Source organism: Sus scrofa, chromosome 9 (genome assembly GCF_000003025.6).
Source record: "Sus scrofa isolate TJ Tabasco breed Duroc chromosome 9, Sscrofa11.1, whole genome shotgun sequence".
Classification (NCBI taxonomy): Eukaryota; Metazoa; Chordata; class Mammalia; order Artiodactyla; family Suidae; genus Sus; species Sus scrofa.
This window is the reverse complement of record NC_010451.4, coordinates 25418082-25436379: the sequence shown is the minus strand read 5'-3', so window position 1 is coordinate 25436379 and position 18298 is coordinate 25418082. Positions and strand designations below refer to the sequence as shown.

Below are 18298 nucleotides of genomic sequence, written 5' to 3'. Positions count from 1 at the left end.
CTTTTAAGTCTAAGCCTTAGAAGATTTCCTAGGCAAGTATGCTGGGGATCCCTTCAGTTCCGGGGTATTCTTTTTTGCTTCCTTTGGCCATGCCCATGGCATGCACAAGTCCCAGGGCTAGGGCTCGAACCTGCTTAAAGTCACAGAAGTGACAATGCTGGATCCTTAACCCACTGAGCCACCAGGGAACTCTATGGGGCAGCTCCATTCTTGAGGTCAATTGTGAACGAGCTCTGGCTTCCATTTTTTTTTTTTTAAGAAGAGTGCTTGTCTTTGCAAAGGCTGAGCTTCTAGAACCCAAATGCCTTGCATATCCTGGGATAATTATTTTTTATTCCCATTACAATTCTTATTCTAATCATCACTCAATAAATATTTCTAGAATTCCAAAATTGGTATCGGTGTGCCTGCATTTTAAATACATTCTCTACTAAAAACAAGGTTCTCTTGGCACCAAGAATGAACAATATGCTTTTTAGAGGGAAGAAGTGGGAGATAATATGTGAATCAAAAGAAGTACTGAAACTGATGGAAACAAAGGATCATGTAGATCGAAATAACATAAATACGATTTTTTTCCCCTGTCTTTAAGACACAGAGGTGGGCACCTCTCCTTTCAGGATCATGCAGTTCATCTACACCTGCAGTGGAGAGTCTTACTTGGTGCTCTAGGCTAGGCTTACCCTATGGAAGTTCAGCTGAACTGGGTCAGCTCCACCTTCTGTTGAAAGGTAAAGGTTTGTGTAGCCCTCTGAACATCAGAGGTCATGTCACAGATACGTCAACTCTGCCTAACCAACAGCCTTCTTTTTTTTATTTTCTTTCTTTCTTTTTTTGTCTTTTTAGGGCTGCACCCACAACATCCGGAGGTTCCCAGGCCAGGGGTTGAATTGGAGCTACAGCCACTGGCCTACACCACAGCCACAGCAACATGGGATCTGAGACACGTCTGTGACCTCACACCACAGCTCACAGCAATGCTGGATCCTTAACCCACTGAGCAAGGCCAGGGATCAAACCTGTGTCCTCATGAATGCTAGTCAGTTTCATTTCCTCTGAGTCACGACGGGAATTCCTGGCCTTCTATTTTCTATCATTTCACACCCTTCACATCCACGGGCCATATGGATCATGGGCTACACTTTTCATATTCAGTGACACGACTGAAAATCCATGCCGTGGTCTCCCATTCTAGAAGGAGCCCGTGGGGATTGCATGTTTCCTTTCCACAGGCAGCGGCTGTAATAAATCCCGTGGAGTTTAAGGGGGACGCTAGCTGGGGTCCCTTCTATGGAAAATGCTGCCTCCAAACAGAATATCTTCTGGAAGGCTAAGGGCAGTATAATGCACTCAAGGGCAAGGGCTTCAGGAATATGAATTAAACCCTCGTCATCCCGCCCCGCTCTGCACCTGAGCATTCTCCGAGCTTCCCCGGTGGACACTGGCAGAGGAACGGTCTCCTGCTGGCTTCGTAACCGACGCACTGCATGTCCCCTGGACACGGCTTCTCCACGCAAGGGTCGTTGGACCCTGGGCACAGTCCTCCTGTGACAAAGGGGAACACACATGATCAGTACACTCGAGAAAGTCCAGGGAGCACAGGAATGGCTCGGGAGCTGGCTCCTCCAGGCTCTGAGCTGAGAGGCAGAGTGGGCGCCTAGAAGCTGGAGAGCCTGAGTGGGCTTCATCAGGGGTGGGTGCCCATCACATGCACCTGCCTCTGCCAAAATCTCTCTGCCAGAGTGAAGCAGGCTGGCTGCAAAGAGTCAACGGAGCTCCTCTTTTTAGGTTAAAATATGCTATGGTTGTGACTGGACCAACGGCAGCTGCAGAAAGATCACAGTATACGGCTCTGGTCGTCTTTATTGGACTGGGGCTCCTGCGATCTGGTAGTCATTGAATCCATCACTTGGGTTTAGTTTTCTTCGACGCTCATCTCTTGCCCTGAAACACTCGGGTAGACTTCAGAAGATGTGAGCTGTTGTTTTCAAAGGGAGGAAAAAAGACTTTTCTTTCTTTTTTCCTTTCTTTTTTTTTCAGGGCCGAACCCGCAGTATATGGAAATTCCCAGGCTAGGGATTGTCGAATCGGAGCTGCAGCTGCTGGCCACAGCCACAGCCGCAGTCTCGCCAGATCTGAGCCGTGTCTGCAACCTACCTGCAGCTTGTGGCAATGCCAGATCATTAACCCACAGAGCAAGGCCAGGCATCGAACTCGCATCCTCACAGAGACAGGATTGGGTCCTTAACCCACTGAACCCCAATGGGAATTCCAAAAAAGACTTTGCTAAAGAAAAGTCTAAACTGTGAAAGCTCAACTCCCATGGTTTCCTAATCCCTTCTGCTCCCTGCTAGTTAGTGTATTGATTCTCTGTATGCACGCCCTGCCGACTATCAAAAATTGTAGAATTATCCTTGGCAAAAGAAAGCTTCTTCTTTACCCTGTTCAATGTTCATAGTACAGTGAGCTGAAAGGTTAATTCCTCACAAAGGAAATTCTGGAAAGCAGATTAGCTGATAAAGGTATAATTCAGACCCCAAGGGAGTGTTTAGACCTGTGGTGATGGCAAATGTGGGTCCAAGGAAGGAAATGCACTTTTCAGAGGTCATGGATATTTCAGATGAAATTAGGTGAGAGTTTAAGTGGTACAAAGACTGCAGAAAAGAAAGCACAAATGGAAAATACCCCACAACTGGGTTAGGAGTGGCCTCAAGAAGCACCTCTCCTCTGAACCAAGAATACACTGGACATTAGCAGCTATGTTCCTCAGCAAGATCTGGCCCATTATCATCGTCCTTTCCATCCAAACTTTCTTCCTTCTCATTAAGCATACTGTCCCATTATACAGTCATTTCTTTGTCTAGGAGAAAGCAGACATTTAATGCTAACTACGCATCAACATTCTAAGAACTATAATCCTGGAGGGGAGCAATGTAAGGAGCACCAGCGAACTCAGGATTCATCAATCCTGTTTTCCACTGGTTGAGAGCTCAGCCATAAAAGATACTCTTGGCAGAGATCCAGCTCCCAAAGTCTTAGAAGATGAGAGGATTTTTTTACTGAACATTTCGAATGGTCTTTACAAATGGTTCTAAAAGACATAAGTGTTCTGAAATACATCTTCCTATTTTTGCTCCAAGAAATCTTTATTCCTGCCATGTATTGATCAATATTTATGGAACTTAAAACCACTATTCAACCACCTTATGGTCTGTTTCAAGAGATTTTGATAACCAGTTTTTAACTTTCTTTTTCTTTTTGCTTTTTAGGGCCGCTCTTGCAGCATATGGAAGGTTCCCAGGCTAGGGGTCGAATCAGAGCTGCCGCTGCCAGCCTACACCACACAGGTTTTGAATTTTTGATGCATTCATCCAATAAATAATTTTTGAGGGCCAATGAGGTGATAGGCCTGGATGTATAAAGATGAAAAAGATGATCCCACCTCTTCCTCCTGCCAGGAGACAACACACAGACACATGATTACAATTCAATAAGGTCACTGCTTTGCTAGAGCTATGTGAGTGAAGGGAAGCCCCAGACGAGGAATGATTGCATTTCCTGGGAGAATGTCAGAAGTCCTTGCAAAGGAAGAAAGCATTTTAATTTTTTTTTTTTTATTTTTTGTCTTTTTGCTATTTCTTGGGCCGCTCCTGCGGCATATGGAGGTTCCCAGGCTAGGGGTCCAATCGGAGCTGTAGTCACTGGCCTACGCCAGAGCCACAGCAACGCGGGATCCGAGCCGCGTCTGCAACCTACACCACAGCTCACGGCAACGCCGGATCGTTAACCCACTGAGCAAGGGCAGGGACCGAACCCGCAACCTCATGGTTCCTAGTCGGATTCGTTAACCACTGCACCACCACGGGAACTCTGGAAGAAAGCATTTTAAACGCAGGCTTGAAGGATGAGATCTTAGGAGTAGCAAAGATCTTAGGAGTACCATTCATTTCATGGGAACGAATGGGCCATAGTTAGTGGCTTAACTGCATGCCTGTGTCAGTGTTTACTCATGGTTCATCACACAATTCTACCATCCCGCTCTGTGCTGTCTCCGGGGGGGAGCAGGGGCGGGGCTTCACCTCAGTTTCTGAGGCCTGCGCCCTTCTAGGTAGGTGGTACCTGTTAACTAGTTCGCCTATGCGCCAAAATGCAAACTGAGCCCAGTGCCAACCTCAGCCACATGGAGGCGACCATAAGCACAAGAGAATCACAAAACGTCTACTGACGTCTATTCAATAGACCGAAGTCTAGATTCCCTGGGTATTAACTTCCAACTGGACACAGAAACAGTCACTTATGTATTTGAGAAATCTGCTACTCTCCCTGCCACGGACACACCTTTTCCCATGTCCTATTTTAGCCGAAATATAGCCTTTCCCTCAATTTCTATGTTTCCGAGATTCAGCCACTTTACTATAGTCGCGGTCTTATCTGCCCTCATGCAATGCTACATTGCTTAGAAAATTTGGATCAACACAAATCCAATATAAAAGCCTCTGCTTCAAAGGGGAAAAGAGGACTAGATAATTTCAGACCCATGGTAGTTAAGCTACTTTCTCTTGTCAGGAGTTATGGTAAGCTTTTCATTAAAAAAATAGTTACAGGCGTTCCCATTGTGGCTCGGCAGAAACGAATCTGACTAGCATCCATGAGGACGCAGGTTCAATCCCTGGCCTTGCTCAGTGGGTCAAGGGTCCGGTGTTGCCGTGACTGTGGTATAGGTCACAGACACGGCTCGGATCCCGCGCTGCTGTGGCTGTGGTGTGGGCCAGCAGCTACAGGTCCGATTCGACCCCTAGCCTGGGAACCTCCATATGCCATGGGTGTGGCCATGAAAAGACCAAAAGAAAAAAAAAAAAAAGGTTACAGGTGCACATAATAAAAGCTAAATACCATATTCAGAATAAATACAGCATCTGAGTACTTCTTTCCTTTATCCACATGTTTTGACCTTTTCCTCTACCACCAGCCCTGCCCTGGGAATTAGCACAGGACTCCTCACTTTCTCAATCACACCCCTTATGCTGGGTTAAAGCACAAAGTCGCTCAGACCAGCACCTGCAGTCTAACGTCACAGCTCTTTTTCTTCTTCTTTCGTTATGTCAAAACCATAGAACCCGTTAAACTAATGATTTATGTTAGATCCAATCCTCCTTATAAAAACTCTAGCTGGAGGACAGAGAGAAAACATATTAATATACATATTATAATAAAAATTTTAGTTTATTCTACAATTAATAACTATGACTATTTTAAATACTAGATATATAATAATGTATATTTCTATTCATTCCAGCAGCCATTGACTTTGAGAGGTTACTTCTTTCTCTTTTTAATACATTTCTTAAGGCAGAAAGGACAGTTCTTGGCAAGGGATCTGTCATCTGATGCTTTAAAAGTCCTCTGGGGCCTCCTCCCTGCGTCCCAGCCGGGGATGGGAGGAGCCCTAAGGGTTGGGGCTGCAGCTGCTGCTGGCAGTTTGCTCTGCTCACTGTCTGCTCTCCTGCGGCTCAAGGAAGTAGGAAGGCAGAGTAGAGTCTGGAGGTCAGTGTAAGCATAACGTCCTCCTTAGCTGAGGACGGAGGTGAGCGTGTGCATGGGATGCTGTCTTTCCCAAGTAGAGGAAGCCTTCTGCTTACTGAAAAGCTGGTTTCCCTAGACCAGATAACTCTCCACGGGCAATACTGTAATTCTTCCCTCTGGCCCAGCTGTGATGAGAAATTAGGTCCTTTCTGAGATATTTATTGTCAGAGGAACTTGACCTTCATATGATGACCTTGAACAATGTCACGTGTCCTTCGACCTCAGATGTACCCACGTCTGGGGTTTATCTTTCCTGAGACCAACCCTCTTTGTAGCCAAAGCCCTCACTTTTCCACCAGCCTAAACTCCAGGATGCTTTCAAGGGAGGTGGAGGGGTTACCTGGTTCTTAGAAGCACATGCTTGTATCACCCCCTTTTCAGAGAGGCACTCCTCCCGACTGTGGTTAGAAGCCTTAAAAACCCCCCTCTCTGGTGGAAGAAAGTGTCCCATCTGCTCCCTCATAACAATTAAGATACAATAGTGTCAGCTCCCATTGGCTTCTGGGAGGAAGTTTATCCTATTAACTATCATTAAATAATGCAGGCTTAATTACCTTGCTCTGTGATCAGTGACAGTTTGGGTATGTGTGGGCTCTAGACCTACGCACTTGGCATCTCCAGGCATCCATCAATTTGGTGCCAGAGTGAGCACGAGGGGAGAAGGGTCCCATTTTATCAAACCAACTGACACATCTGTTGTTAAGTCAGGACAGGACAGAAGGATCAGACATTTTGAGCTACTGTTGGAGCATCCAGCGGGCAGAGACATCTCTGCTTCCATCCCTAGGTCCCCTCTGGAAGGTGGGGCAGTCTCATAGGAAAGGGTGTGGCACCGAACAGCCGCAGCCCCGGGTTTTGGCCCTGTAAATTCAGTGTATTTATGTGTAGCTCCGAACAAGTTGCTTGACTTCTCTGGGTCTTACGTTCCTTTTGTGAAAAATGAGGATACTGATCCTTTAGAGTTGTGAGCTTTAAATGGGCTAATGTATCAGAAAACAACTTATAAAGAAAAACACTTACGAGTAAAAAACAAGTGACTCCAAGGTCGCCAAACTGAAGGTGCCAGCCTTGACTTGGCAATGTGACAGAGACCTGAACTCCAGGGTCATCTTTATCTGGCTGTCCTTTTGGGGTCAAAGTCACGACTTATAAACGGACAGATGAAAGGAAACTCTGTGTGCGTGGGAGGAGTGTCTTATCAATTGGCATCCCAGGCCACGTGCAGCTAGGAGGGCCCATCACGAAGCCCCCTGTCTTGGGCGGTGGTCTTCTTTTCACAAAGCCTCTCGGCCAGGGGCAGCGTGCACGCGATGTGACCGTGCATCATAAGGAGCCTTCCCACCTCCTGAAGCTTTGCTCAGGTGGACATTTAGGTCACTTTCTACAGAGCTGACAACAGACAATTCACTTGAGCAGAAGCTCAAATCTTTGGAACCTGCACGGAGGAGAAAGAGGATCCCCTTGTGGTTTTAGCAGGACTCCCTGCCCTAGGTCTGACTCCCCTTATCTGCCTGGAATTCCCGCAGCCCCCGGGGTTAAGAGCATGTCTTTAGCTAATACCTCAGTATCTAGCTGTGAGGACTCTCACTGCCACTTGGAGCTTATTCAACCTCTGGATCTATATCTCTGCCTCTTTCGACTGAGAATCTAATAACTAATGGTAAGCAGCCTACACCCTGAAACCCCGTGGTGTGCCAAGATGCCATGTCTCCGTCAACTCCGCAGAAGTCAATAAGCTTCCTTCTTAATTCCTGGCCTGCATGAAGTTTTCCTACACAGCCTCCTCAGTCTCTTGGCTTTGAAGGGGTTTCTTGCCAATCTCCCCAAAGCACAGAATCATCTTCATTGGTGTCTGCTTGGCTCAGCCATATTTTTCTGGATGATGTTGCTAAAGGCCGAGGGCAGTTTCATTCTAGACATTCTATCTGGGGCAGGGGTGCACGAGCGGAACATACAGGGGACTACCCGCATGGCGAGAGGCTGGTTTCACCTGCACAGTGGACACCTCCAAACCTCTCTTGGCACTTCAGGGCTCGTGCATGCCGGAGATGAGGGATCAGCAGAAACGTATCTGCTGTGAATGAGAAATAGAAGCTTCCCAGTTTATAGAGGGAATCTGGTTAAGATTCAGAGACAACGCTAAATTATTCAGAACCCCGGGGGTTGGGACGGTGGACTCTCTCCTCTGAGAATTAGCATCAATCATCTCCGGCCGAAAGGCAAACCCAAGCTCAGATGTTTCTATGCTTTTTAACAACTCATCAAGGCTAAGTTGTAAGTGTTTTCCTGCCTTGCAGAAGCCTTCATCCTTTTATCTTATTGACCTTATTAGAAGTGAATCACCGTGCCTGCCTATCACACACCCCATTTACCCCGCCTACTGGCTTTCTCCCAGGACAGTCCCAGCTCCCCACCATCCAGTCTAACTGAGGTCCTTGTCATTGGCCTTGTCATGCTCCACAAGGATGGGGACCACGTCAGCCTCACTCATCACTGTACCTCCAACACTCCCGCCAGGAAAAGTATTTACTTCACTGCTGAGTGAATGCGCAAATGAAAGCGTGCCCCCAATCCCTGAGCCTTTCTCTTCACTGCTCTCTCTGTTCAACTCATTGCTCCCAAGGCCTTTCATGGACTCCTCCAAGTTGGACACAGGACTCCTGCCTTTATGCCTGTTTTGTGCCCCAGCTACACCACCTATAATTCTTTCTAGCTCCTAATTGTACAGCCAAGGATCAAAGGAACTTCTGCTGTCTGTCTTAAAAAAGAGGGTTCAAGGGGTCCTAACAATTGTCCTTAGATGTCTGGAGGGCAGCTTGTACAGGAGGGGTAGACAGGGTGGCTCTAAAGGGTGGAGCTGGGTGACATCACAAGGGGGTGGATTTCAGTGCATCAGAAGGGAGAGGGTGTCTCAGGTCTGTCTCATAGGTAGTGAGCACCTGGACTGGGGATCAAACGCTGGCTGAATCACTCACTGTGCCAGATGTATGGTGAATAAGACGTCTCTAGTGAGTGGGAGGTTGGGTTGGGTGAATTTCAAGTTCCTTTCAAATCTGTGCAGAGGTGGTAGGGCACAGTGGTTACAACTGCCAGGTGTGAATCCTGGCTTGGCTATTTCCTAGCTCTGTGACCTTGAGTAAGTCAATTGACCTTTCCAAGTCCATGTTTCCTTAACTTTTGCAGAAAGTTAATGATCCCTACCCTTTAGGGTTACTTCGAGGGTTAAGTGCAATTATACATGTGTAAAAAACAGTGCAGTAACTGGTCACAGCTGAGTAAGTGTTAGTTGCTATGTCTGCCCCGGCCTTCACCTGTGCACTGAATTGCCCACGTTTCTCACCTCCATTCCTTGGCTCTAATGCTCCTGAGCCTGGAACATTCCCTCCCCATCACCTATCAAATTCTAGGCATCCTTTCAGACTTAGCATCCCCTTCAGTGTTACTCTTACCATCCAGCAAATCCTTAAGACAGAGCCATCCCTGCTGGTGTAGGGCACGGCTGCTGTCACCCTCACCTCTGCCAGCATAGGGTTCCATCATGGCAGATGCCCCATGCATCTTACCGGCGCTCCAACTTCTAGTCTGGGTTCCATATCTGAACCAAGGTTGGAAAAATCAGGCATTCACTTCCACCAACTCTCTCATAAACACACTGCTCTTAAAACTCTGATGGGCTCATGGAAAGTCCAGTCTCTTGGACAAGTACCTCCCTTTCGATTTATTTCTAGATCAGACTTTTGAAAAAGGAATGACAAATTTCCATAATGGACCGTCAGCCCTCTGCATGGGCTGCCCTGGTGCTTCTCCAAAGGAGCACGAGGGACTCTATCATCCCCCATCATTTAAGTTGGTGACAGACTTTCTTACCCAAGTGCCAACGTTCACTGAACATCTCAAGTTTACCAAGGGCCACCTCATGGCATCAGAACTCCGTCTCTCAGACTTGTTCAAACATGATGCTCGATGGGGGCTGGACTCTAGTGAGCCTCTCTGGCACTATATTTCATGTCTGCTTTCATTTTGTCCAAGCAACTCAGCGTTTTGGTTCAAGATGCTAAGGATGTTAATTTGACCCCTAAAAATCTGCATGAGAGAAAGATGAGTTAGGGAGGAGGGTAGAATATTGAGGCCAAATCTGTATAAATATTACTACAGAGCCCAGAATGGGCAGCCACCTCTATTTATCATCCTATTTATTCCACCAAGTGGTGGGAAAGTCCATTTATTGTATCTGCCAACCTTCCCGGGTAAACAGATAAACAGCCAGTACCACTGTGTGTGTGTGTGTGTGTCTGTCTGCTGTCTGTCTGTTGGGATGGTAGGTGGCATTTATTGTCTTCAATTACTGAAGATTATCATATATCACCTGCTGTAGACAGGCACTGGGCCAGATGATGTTTTGAGGTCCTTTTACCACTAAAATCTGGTATTTTATTTTACAGCTTAATTACAAGAGTGCTCTGAAGGTGAGAAGAGGCTGAGAGGTTGCCCTGATTCTGCACAGGAAATGCACCCTTTTCAAACCAAGAAGGCCTCCTCTTGGGATGTCTGGGGGCTGAATCCCCAAAACTTCCAGCATTCTGGGTTTCCTAGGAGTAGAAAGGTTTCTGGGGACCAGAGCACAGGGGTCCTGGGCAAGGAAACCACCTAGAAACTCAGTGCTTTGAAAACAACAGTGTCTCGTGCAAAATGCTGAGTGAGCCCCACTTCCCCCAACAAAATCACCCCTCTCAATCCCGGCTTTGAAGAAATTCTGCCAGGTCTGCCCTCCCCCGTCTCTTCTTCCTTTTTTTTCCCTTTCTTTTTAGGGCCCACCAAGGCTGGATCCAAGCCGCATCTGCAACCTACGCTGCAGCTTGTGGCAACATGTGATCCTTAACCCACCAATCAAGGCCAGGCCCACATCCTCACGGACACTATGTCAGGTTCTTAACCCACTGAGCCACAACAGGAACTCTTCCCCGGGATTTCTTATAACGCTATTATTTGTTATTATTATTATTATTATTTTGCTTTTTAGGACAGCATATGCAGCATATGGAAGTTCCCAGGCTAGGGGCCAAATCAAAGCTGGAGCTGCCAGCCTATACCACAGCCACAGAAATGCAGGATCTGGGCCACGTCTGTGACCTAGACCACAGCTCACGGCAACACTGGATCCTTAACCCACTAAGCAAGGCTAGGGGTCGAACCTGCATCCTCATGGATACTCGTCGGGTTTGTTACCATTGAGCCACATCGGGAACCCTCTATGGCAAGCTGAGTTCACAACAGCCACCCCCTCAGGGCAGGAACTGTCTTTTTTCACTGTGAATCTGCAGTGCCTAGGACGTTGCTGCCACCACTGATTTTTACTGAAGGAGATGAGGTCTCCAAGGCACAGGATTAATTAGTTGGTTTAGTTTCTCCTGCAAGGTCTTCCCTGTCCTGTTGAGAACCTCTTTTGAACCATGCTGTGAATCACGGCAGGAAGGCTTAGCAGAGCTTTGGTGCATAAATCAATTCGCCTACAAAGGAAATCTAGGTAAAGCCAGGACAGCTGGCATTCATAAATCCTGCATGTTGGTGGCATCTGCCAGAAATGCATTCCACCCAGCATGCAGGCTTGGAGGAACTCTGGAACAAATTTACCTGTGCAACAGGTTGGACCTCACCGCATGCACCTGATGAAAACACCAGCAGAATTCACTGGGGACCACACAGTGAGCGGCTGCCACTCTTCTTGGCTGCTTGGAGGTCACTGAAAGGTCTCGAAGAGAAAGCCGTGATCTCTGGGGCCTGCCTCTAATGAACTCATTCTCCAAACTGCAACTCAACATTTCTACAAGGAAAGAGGGCAGGGGCCCTCCCTGTCCCCAATTACCTAAAGGGATGTTTTATAAATGGCCTCTCTTCTGGCCACAGTCCCTTTGGGCCAAGTTCACACCAGCTAGAAAAACCCCGGGTGCAATTTTCTTCGAAGAGGGCAGTGAATTTATGGAGCCATACATCAGACAGAGAAAAAGATCGAGAGAGCAATGCTTCTTGCTGACCACGGTGGTCGGGTGACTCTGTGCAACCAGGGCCTCTGAGCAGGAGAAGGTCAAAGTTCGGTGACTCTAGCTACATCGACAGACATGAACCACTCCATTTCTGCCGCTCTGAGGGCTGAATCCAGCCTATAACCGTGCTCCTGTACAGCCAGCCCCTGTTTTTCATGGAGGCAAATCCAGCTGCCTTAGCTCTACAATAGCTGCCGGGCTTATTTCCTGCGGCCGGCCCCGCCCCATCTAACTCATTCCCCTCTGCAGCCCGCAGGCTCTTCGAGAAAGACAGACTGGGATTCTGCCACTGCAAACCCGCCAATGGCTCCCACTGCTGTGGGATGATGTCTAGATCTGCATCCTGGCTAGTGGCTCTTGGTGATCACCGGGCTTGCTGACACGTCTCCTCTGTCATCACTGGAAATCTCTCTCCATCCCCTCGGTATGGTCCTCTCAGGCCTTCAAGCCTTCCTCACACGAGCAGCTCCTCTGGCTAGAATGCTGTCCTTCCTCCACCTATTTTCACGCACCGAACGCCTACTTACCTTGTTTTGTTTTTTAATATGAAGTATAATTGATTTACAAAGATGTTAGCTTCAGGTATATAGTAAAGTGATTCAGTTATACGTATATGAAGGACACATGTTCCAATTCTTTTCCATGACTGGATATTATAAGATACTGAATATAGCGCCCTGTGCTACACAGTAAGCCTTTGTTTATCTACTTTATATACATCCGTGTCTGTTAATCTTATACTCCTAATTTATCCCCAGCTCTTTGCCCCTTTGGTAATCAAGTCTGTTTTCTGTGTCTGTGATCTATTTCTGTTCTGTAAATAAGTTCGTCTATATCATTATTTAGAGTCCACATATAAGTGGTATCCGATGACCACTTGGTGCAGTCACTACAGAGAACAGTATGGAAGTTCCTTAAAAAACTAAAAATAGAGTTACCATATGATCCAGCAATCCCACTCCTGGGCATATATCTAGAAAAGAGGAAGATTCTAATTTGAAAAGATATGCATGCATCCCAATGTTCATAGCAGCAATAACCAAGACATGGAAGCAACCTAAATGTCCATCAACAGATGAATAAATACAGAAAATGTGGTACATATACACAATGGAATATTACTCAGCCATAAAAAAGGATGAAATAATACCATTGTGGTAACATGGATGGACCTAGAGATTATCATACTAAATGAAGTGAGTCAGACAGAAAAACACTAATTCCTGCTTATATTTTATCTCAGCCTAGAGGATACTGCCTTTAGGAACCCTTCCCTCTTGGTAAGGTCCTCTCACAGGACTTTGTATTTCCCCTAACGATGCTCTTCACAGCCTGTTTGTATGTCTGTGCTGCTCATAAGCTACAAGCTCCATGGGGAAGAGTGGCTGAGCTTGTCTTGCTCACCCTTAGCATCTCTCATGGTGAGGAGGCACAGTGCAGATGGTCAGTAAATATTTTGTGGAATGAGTAAAAGAATGAGTGCACGTGCGCCAGGATGGTAACTCAGGCCGCCCCTCAGGGCTCAGGAGCCAGGTGGGGGGCGGGGTGGTGGGCGGAGCGGGGAGGGAACTCTCCCAACCTTACTCACCGTTACAGGTGCAGCGGACGTTCCTGTAGAAACGCGGGCACACAAAGCTGATGCGAGCAGTGCTGTAGGTCATGAGCGCGTGGGAATCCAGCGACAAGCCTTGCTCACAATGCTGCTCCTGACAGTCCAGCCCCGAGCAGTTCTTCTCCAGGATGGCTGAGATGCGCATGACATTCTCCAGATGTCTCCTGGCGTTGGACAGCTTCTGGATCAGGTAGGCTGGCTTGTAGAACTCGCTGCTGTGCATCTCCACCGCGAAGAGCATGTCCAGCTGGTTGGTGCCCGCCACGGGCTGGATGCTGATGATGTGCAGGCTGTCCTGCTTCTGGGTGAGGACCACGTTCCGCAGGGTGCGCCGGAACCCGTGCATGTGCAGCCCCACGAAGTCCTCGGGGGACACGTTCTCAAAGCGGATGGTGACGGTGTTCTGCAGCATCTCATGCACCAGCTGCTCCACGTGCACCACCACGTCGATGGGCACCTGGAAGCGGCCGTCACTCACCGACACGTTCAGCACGTACTTGCCGCTGTCCAGACCTCCCAGGGCGATGATTTTTCCATCGTGACTGTTCACCTTGAACAAGCTTTTCTGCTCCGATTTCAGGGCAAACGTGAGCACATCATACATGTCTTGATCGGTGGCGTGGATCTTCCCAATGACCCCACCAGGAAAGTCATCCTCCATGGTGACAATGAAAATTTCCAGGGGGATGGCTGTGGGCTTGTGGGTACTTTCCTCAATGACCCGCACGCGGATGTAGGAGTGAGAAGCTTGCTGAGGTTTGCCCGAGTCTTTTGCCTAAAACGACCAAGCGCAGGGGGAGAAGCAAGGGAGTAAGAAAAAAAAAATTGGGGAAAAAATGCAGCAGGACTCAGGTAGAAGATGTCTGTTCCTTTAACCCTGTTCACTTCTTCCTCCACCCTCTGAGACCCTTCTAGAATAGGCTGAAGATGTGCATTTGAGTAAGAGGAGTGATTTAGCACCTCTGGACCCCCCATGTGCACTCTGTAATGGACAATAAAATGTGTCAACACAATAAAGCTGTTGGGGGTGAACTGGGTGGGAGGAGAGAGGGAGAGCTCTGAGTTCCAACACGCCCAGGACAGGCTGGGCCTTGCTTTAATTTTGGACAGAAGCCACAGAGGGACCTTGTAAAGTGACATTCCCATGTGGAGGAGAAATTTTTGTTCTCTTTGGCTTCTTTCCTTTGGACCAGACCCAGACAGCCCTTCCCTGCACATTTAAGAAACAACATTATTTCAGGTGAGAATTACACCATATTAAGGCTTAGAATAAAAGAGGGTTCGCTGAAGGAGAACGTGGTAGGCTGAATAAAATGATTTTGTCTTCCTTCCTGAGAGCAGAATTGATGGAAGCATCACTCTGAAAACAGATCCTTACTCAGCACCTGCCGTGTTCAGCGGAGCGGCGGTCAGTGCTGTAGGGCTTCAGAGAAGGCAGAGGCTCAGGGGCTGGCTCCCCAGGGCAGGTACCTTGGGATGTGGGGCTGCAGTGGACATGGCAGGCCAGGGGCCAGCTGGGGGACGTGTCCTTGAATGTGGAAGGCGGTGTGTAAAAGCGGGGGCCTGGCCGTCACACAGACCTGGGTTTGAATCTGGCGTCTGGCCTGGAGTAAGTCACTTCATTGAGCTTCAATTTCTGTATCTTTAAATCGAGTAAGAGAGTTGTATCTACACAGGATCCTTGTATTGTGGGGATTAAAAGACACAGTGATTTCAACATATGCAGCACAGGTCTAACCCGCAGATGTATTTAGTACATGAGAGTTCATGTGATTTTGGTTATTTTTCTTACTATCATCATCATATATATATATATATTTTTTTTTATTTTATTTATTTTTTTTCTTTTTAGGGCCACACCCACAGCATATGGAAGTTCCCAGGCTAGGGGTCAAATGGAGCTATGGCCGCTGGCCCATGCCCCAGCCCCGGCAAGTCTGGATCCAAGCCACGTCTGCGACTTACACCACAGCTTACCAGATCCTTAACCCACTGAGCGAGGCCAGGGATCGAACCCGCATACTCAAGGTTCCTAGTTGAGTTCGTTAACTGTTGAGCCACGAAGGGAACTCCACCACATGCTTTTTATTTAATGGACCACATGAACCAGAGATGCTGGAATGGAAATTCATGTAGGAGGAGATAAATTTAGCAAGTTAGGTTGAACTTGAAGTTAAATTGTAGGGCCTCAAAGGACAGTGATGAGTTTGGATTTTATAGGCCAGAGGTTGCCCACTCCAAGTCCAAAAAGATGACAGAAAGCCATGAAGCCAGTGGATTTAAAGTAACAGACTAACAGGCCTGCGGCCTAGCCAGGACTGGACAGCTGTCTCTGCCTAAAGACCCTCAAATTCAAAGTCAGAAAGAGCCTGAATTCATAAGTTCTCAGATGGTTTTTGTTTAGGGTGGGCACACCTTTTCTGTAAAAGGCTAGATAAGAAATAGTTTAGGTTTTGGAAGTTATATGATCTCTTTCAACTACTCAACTATCTTTCCAACAGGGAAGTGGCCACAGAGCATGTGTAAATGAATGGGTGAGGCTGTGTTCCAATAAAACTTTATTGATAAAAAGAGGCTGAGGACAGGATGTGGTTCAGAGCCTGTGATCTACTGACCCCTGGTTTGGCGGAATGACTTAAACAAAGTGGAATGATGAACCTGGGATGTGGGGATGTATCAGAAAAGAATGAGGTTGATGCTGGAGGAACACCTGGAAAGCTTCTGAAATAGTATGAGTATATAGGGTGACACAGAATAAATTGGGGTGATGGCAAAGGGAATATACTTGATGTGTCTTGGGAACCTTATGAGGGCAGAAACACAGGACTTGGTGGTAGTTTAATATAAAGGACGAGGAAGAGAAAGCTCTTTATGGTGTTTGCAAAGTCTGAGATGTAAGATCTGTCCTCTAGCAACCAGAGAAGGAAGGCCAAAGACTGTACTGGCTTCTCTGAGCGGGCACCCAGAATCTCCCCTTGGCCTCGGGACCTATACTGTGATATAAAATTGTTCACATAATATTGTGGGTGGCATCTGAAGGGTTCACTGAGGTGCTCAGAGCCAAAGTCATTAATTTGGAAGGTCTCATGGAGTAGAGTCAGCCATAATTTATCCAAAGAAATAATGTACACCATTAAATGCTACAGAAAGAATGACTATTATTATTGCTGCCATTGAGAAGTTCAGGTTGCCCTCTGTGTGCCAATTGTGCGTTTTTAAAAAAAGTCACTCAATTTCCCTGATGGGACCCAAATCTTAGTCCCCAAATCTGCGTCCAGGAAGGTTTTGGTGTTCTCTCATTTCCTACTCTCTTTCCACAACTGCCACTTTTGCCTCTTTGTCTCCTGGCATTTGACACAATGAGAAGCCACTGCCCTCTGAGTCCTTGGTCCCTCCCTCCTCCCTGGGGAAATTTAGCAGCAGAGGTCTCTTCAAAAGCAGAAGCCATGAAAGGGCTCAATCACTGCAGGACAAGGATTGGTAGCTCCCCCAACTGGGGCGATGTAGGAAACACTGGGCTCCAAGCAGCCAGCTTGATCAATGAAGTGTCTTTGGGAATCAATCAGAACCCTGGGAATTTTTAAGATGCAGATTTAAGCCCAGTGACCATCAGCCCGGGACACCTCACAGGAACGCCCCTCTTGAACAGTGATGCTTCCCCTCCTCCCTGTTCAATTTCACACACAGAGGCCTCTTTTATGGGTGTGAAATTGAATTTGAGATTAAAAGGGGACCATTCCTGCCCGGCAATGAATTATGCGACTTGCTCCACTGTGAAAAGCCCAACCAATGGGCCTAGCCACCAGCAGGAGAGAGGAAGCTGGCCTGCTGTGGGCAGCGCTCCAGGCCGTACCTGGACACACAGCACGTACTCCAGAGACTCCGTGTGCCGGAAGACCACGGCCGACCGCAGGATCCCGTGTGAATCCAGCACAAACGCCTCTTCTTCGTTGCCCGACAAAATAGAGAAGGAGAAGGGAGGCCCATTATGAAAGGAGTCTCTGTCTGTCACCATGAGCTGCAAAATGCTGGTGCCTACTGGCTTATTTTCCTGCATAAGAGAGTATATTAAAAAAAAAGAAGAAGATAAAATTACACCTCTCTCCACATTTTAAAAAAACCCCATCATTACGGGCTGAGAGGGCTGCGCTAGAACACAGGGCTTTTAGCAGAAGGGTTTCTCTGTGATATTATCTTGTCTTCTGAAAACAGGCCGGCGTCCGTAAGCATCACACGTCGCCTCCTTGGCTGCCTCCCCAGGAGGCCCCATGAGACAATGAGCTGCAGGGGAGAACCCAAGGACTTGGCCTTGAATGGGTTTGGAGGTTCCAAGGATGCTGCCTGCCACACCTTGTCCTTGAGAGTTGGAATTGCCCTGAATTCACCCAAATGGCTCTGGTAACACACAGGGCTCTCCAGCTCTGCTGACCACCTCGGAAACCCTCTCGGGCCCGGGACATATTGGCCTTTCTGGATGGGAAGTTGCTTCCTCCCACCTGTCACAACACGGTTAAGCTGAGGCCCAACATGGTGACACAGTGTCACGATACCAGGATTTTGGGGGCGAGGGGCTTCCTAGAAACTTCCCAGGAAAAATACAGAGGCCCATGCCAGGTGGAAAATACGGAAATAGGGCTTTACTCCCCACAACGCAGTTTCTTCCTTCTTTTTTTTTTTTTTTTGGCTTTTATGGCTGCACTCGTGGCATATGGAGGTGCCCAGGCTAGGGGTCGAATAGGAGCTACAGCTGAGGGCCTTTGCCACAGCCACAGCAACATGGGATCCAAGCTGCATCTGCGACCTACACCACAGCTCACGGCGACACCAGATCCTTAACCTGCTGAGCAAGGCCAGGGATCGAACCCGCCTCCTCACAGATCCTATTCGGGTTCATAACCCACTGAGCCACAGCGGGGACTCCTTGCTGTTTCTTGCGGGAAGGGAAAGGGGATGGAATCATGCCTCAACCTGAGAATGATGAGAAAAAAAATCCACAGCTTCGTCAGAAGTTCTGGAAGCCTGGAGGGGTTGCCCCCTGCATTATTTTGTAGAATCTCTGCCT

General features: G+C 47.7%; 1 protein-coding gene across 1 annotated transcript in view; it reads right to left on the bottom strand.

Annotated features, from left to right (window-relative positions):
* The window catches only part of FAT3 (FAT atypical cadherin 3), a 704031-nt gene that overhangs the window by 40045 nt on the left and 645688 nt on the right, over positions 1-18298 (bottom strand). The window contains 3 exon segments of the mRNA XM_021102333.1: positions 1411-1545; positions 13213-14011; positions 17090-17287. Of these exon segments, the coding sequence (XP_020957992.1) occupies positions 1411-1545; positions 13213-14011; positions 17090-17287 (1132 nt within the window).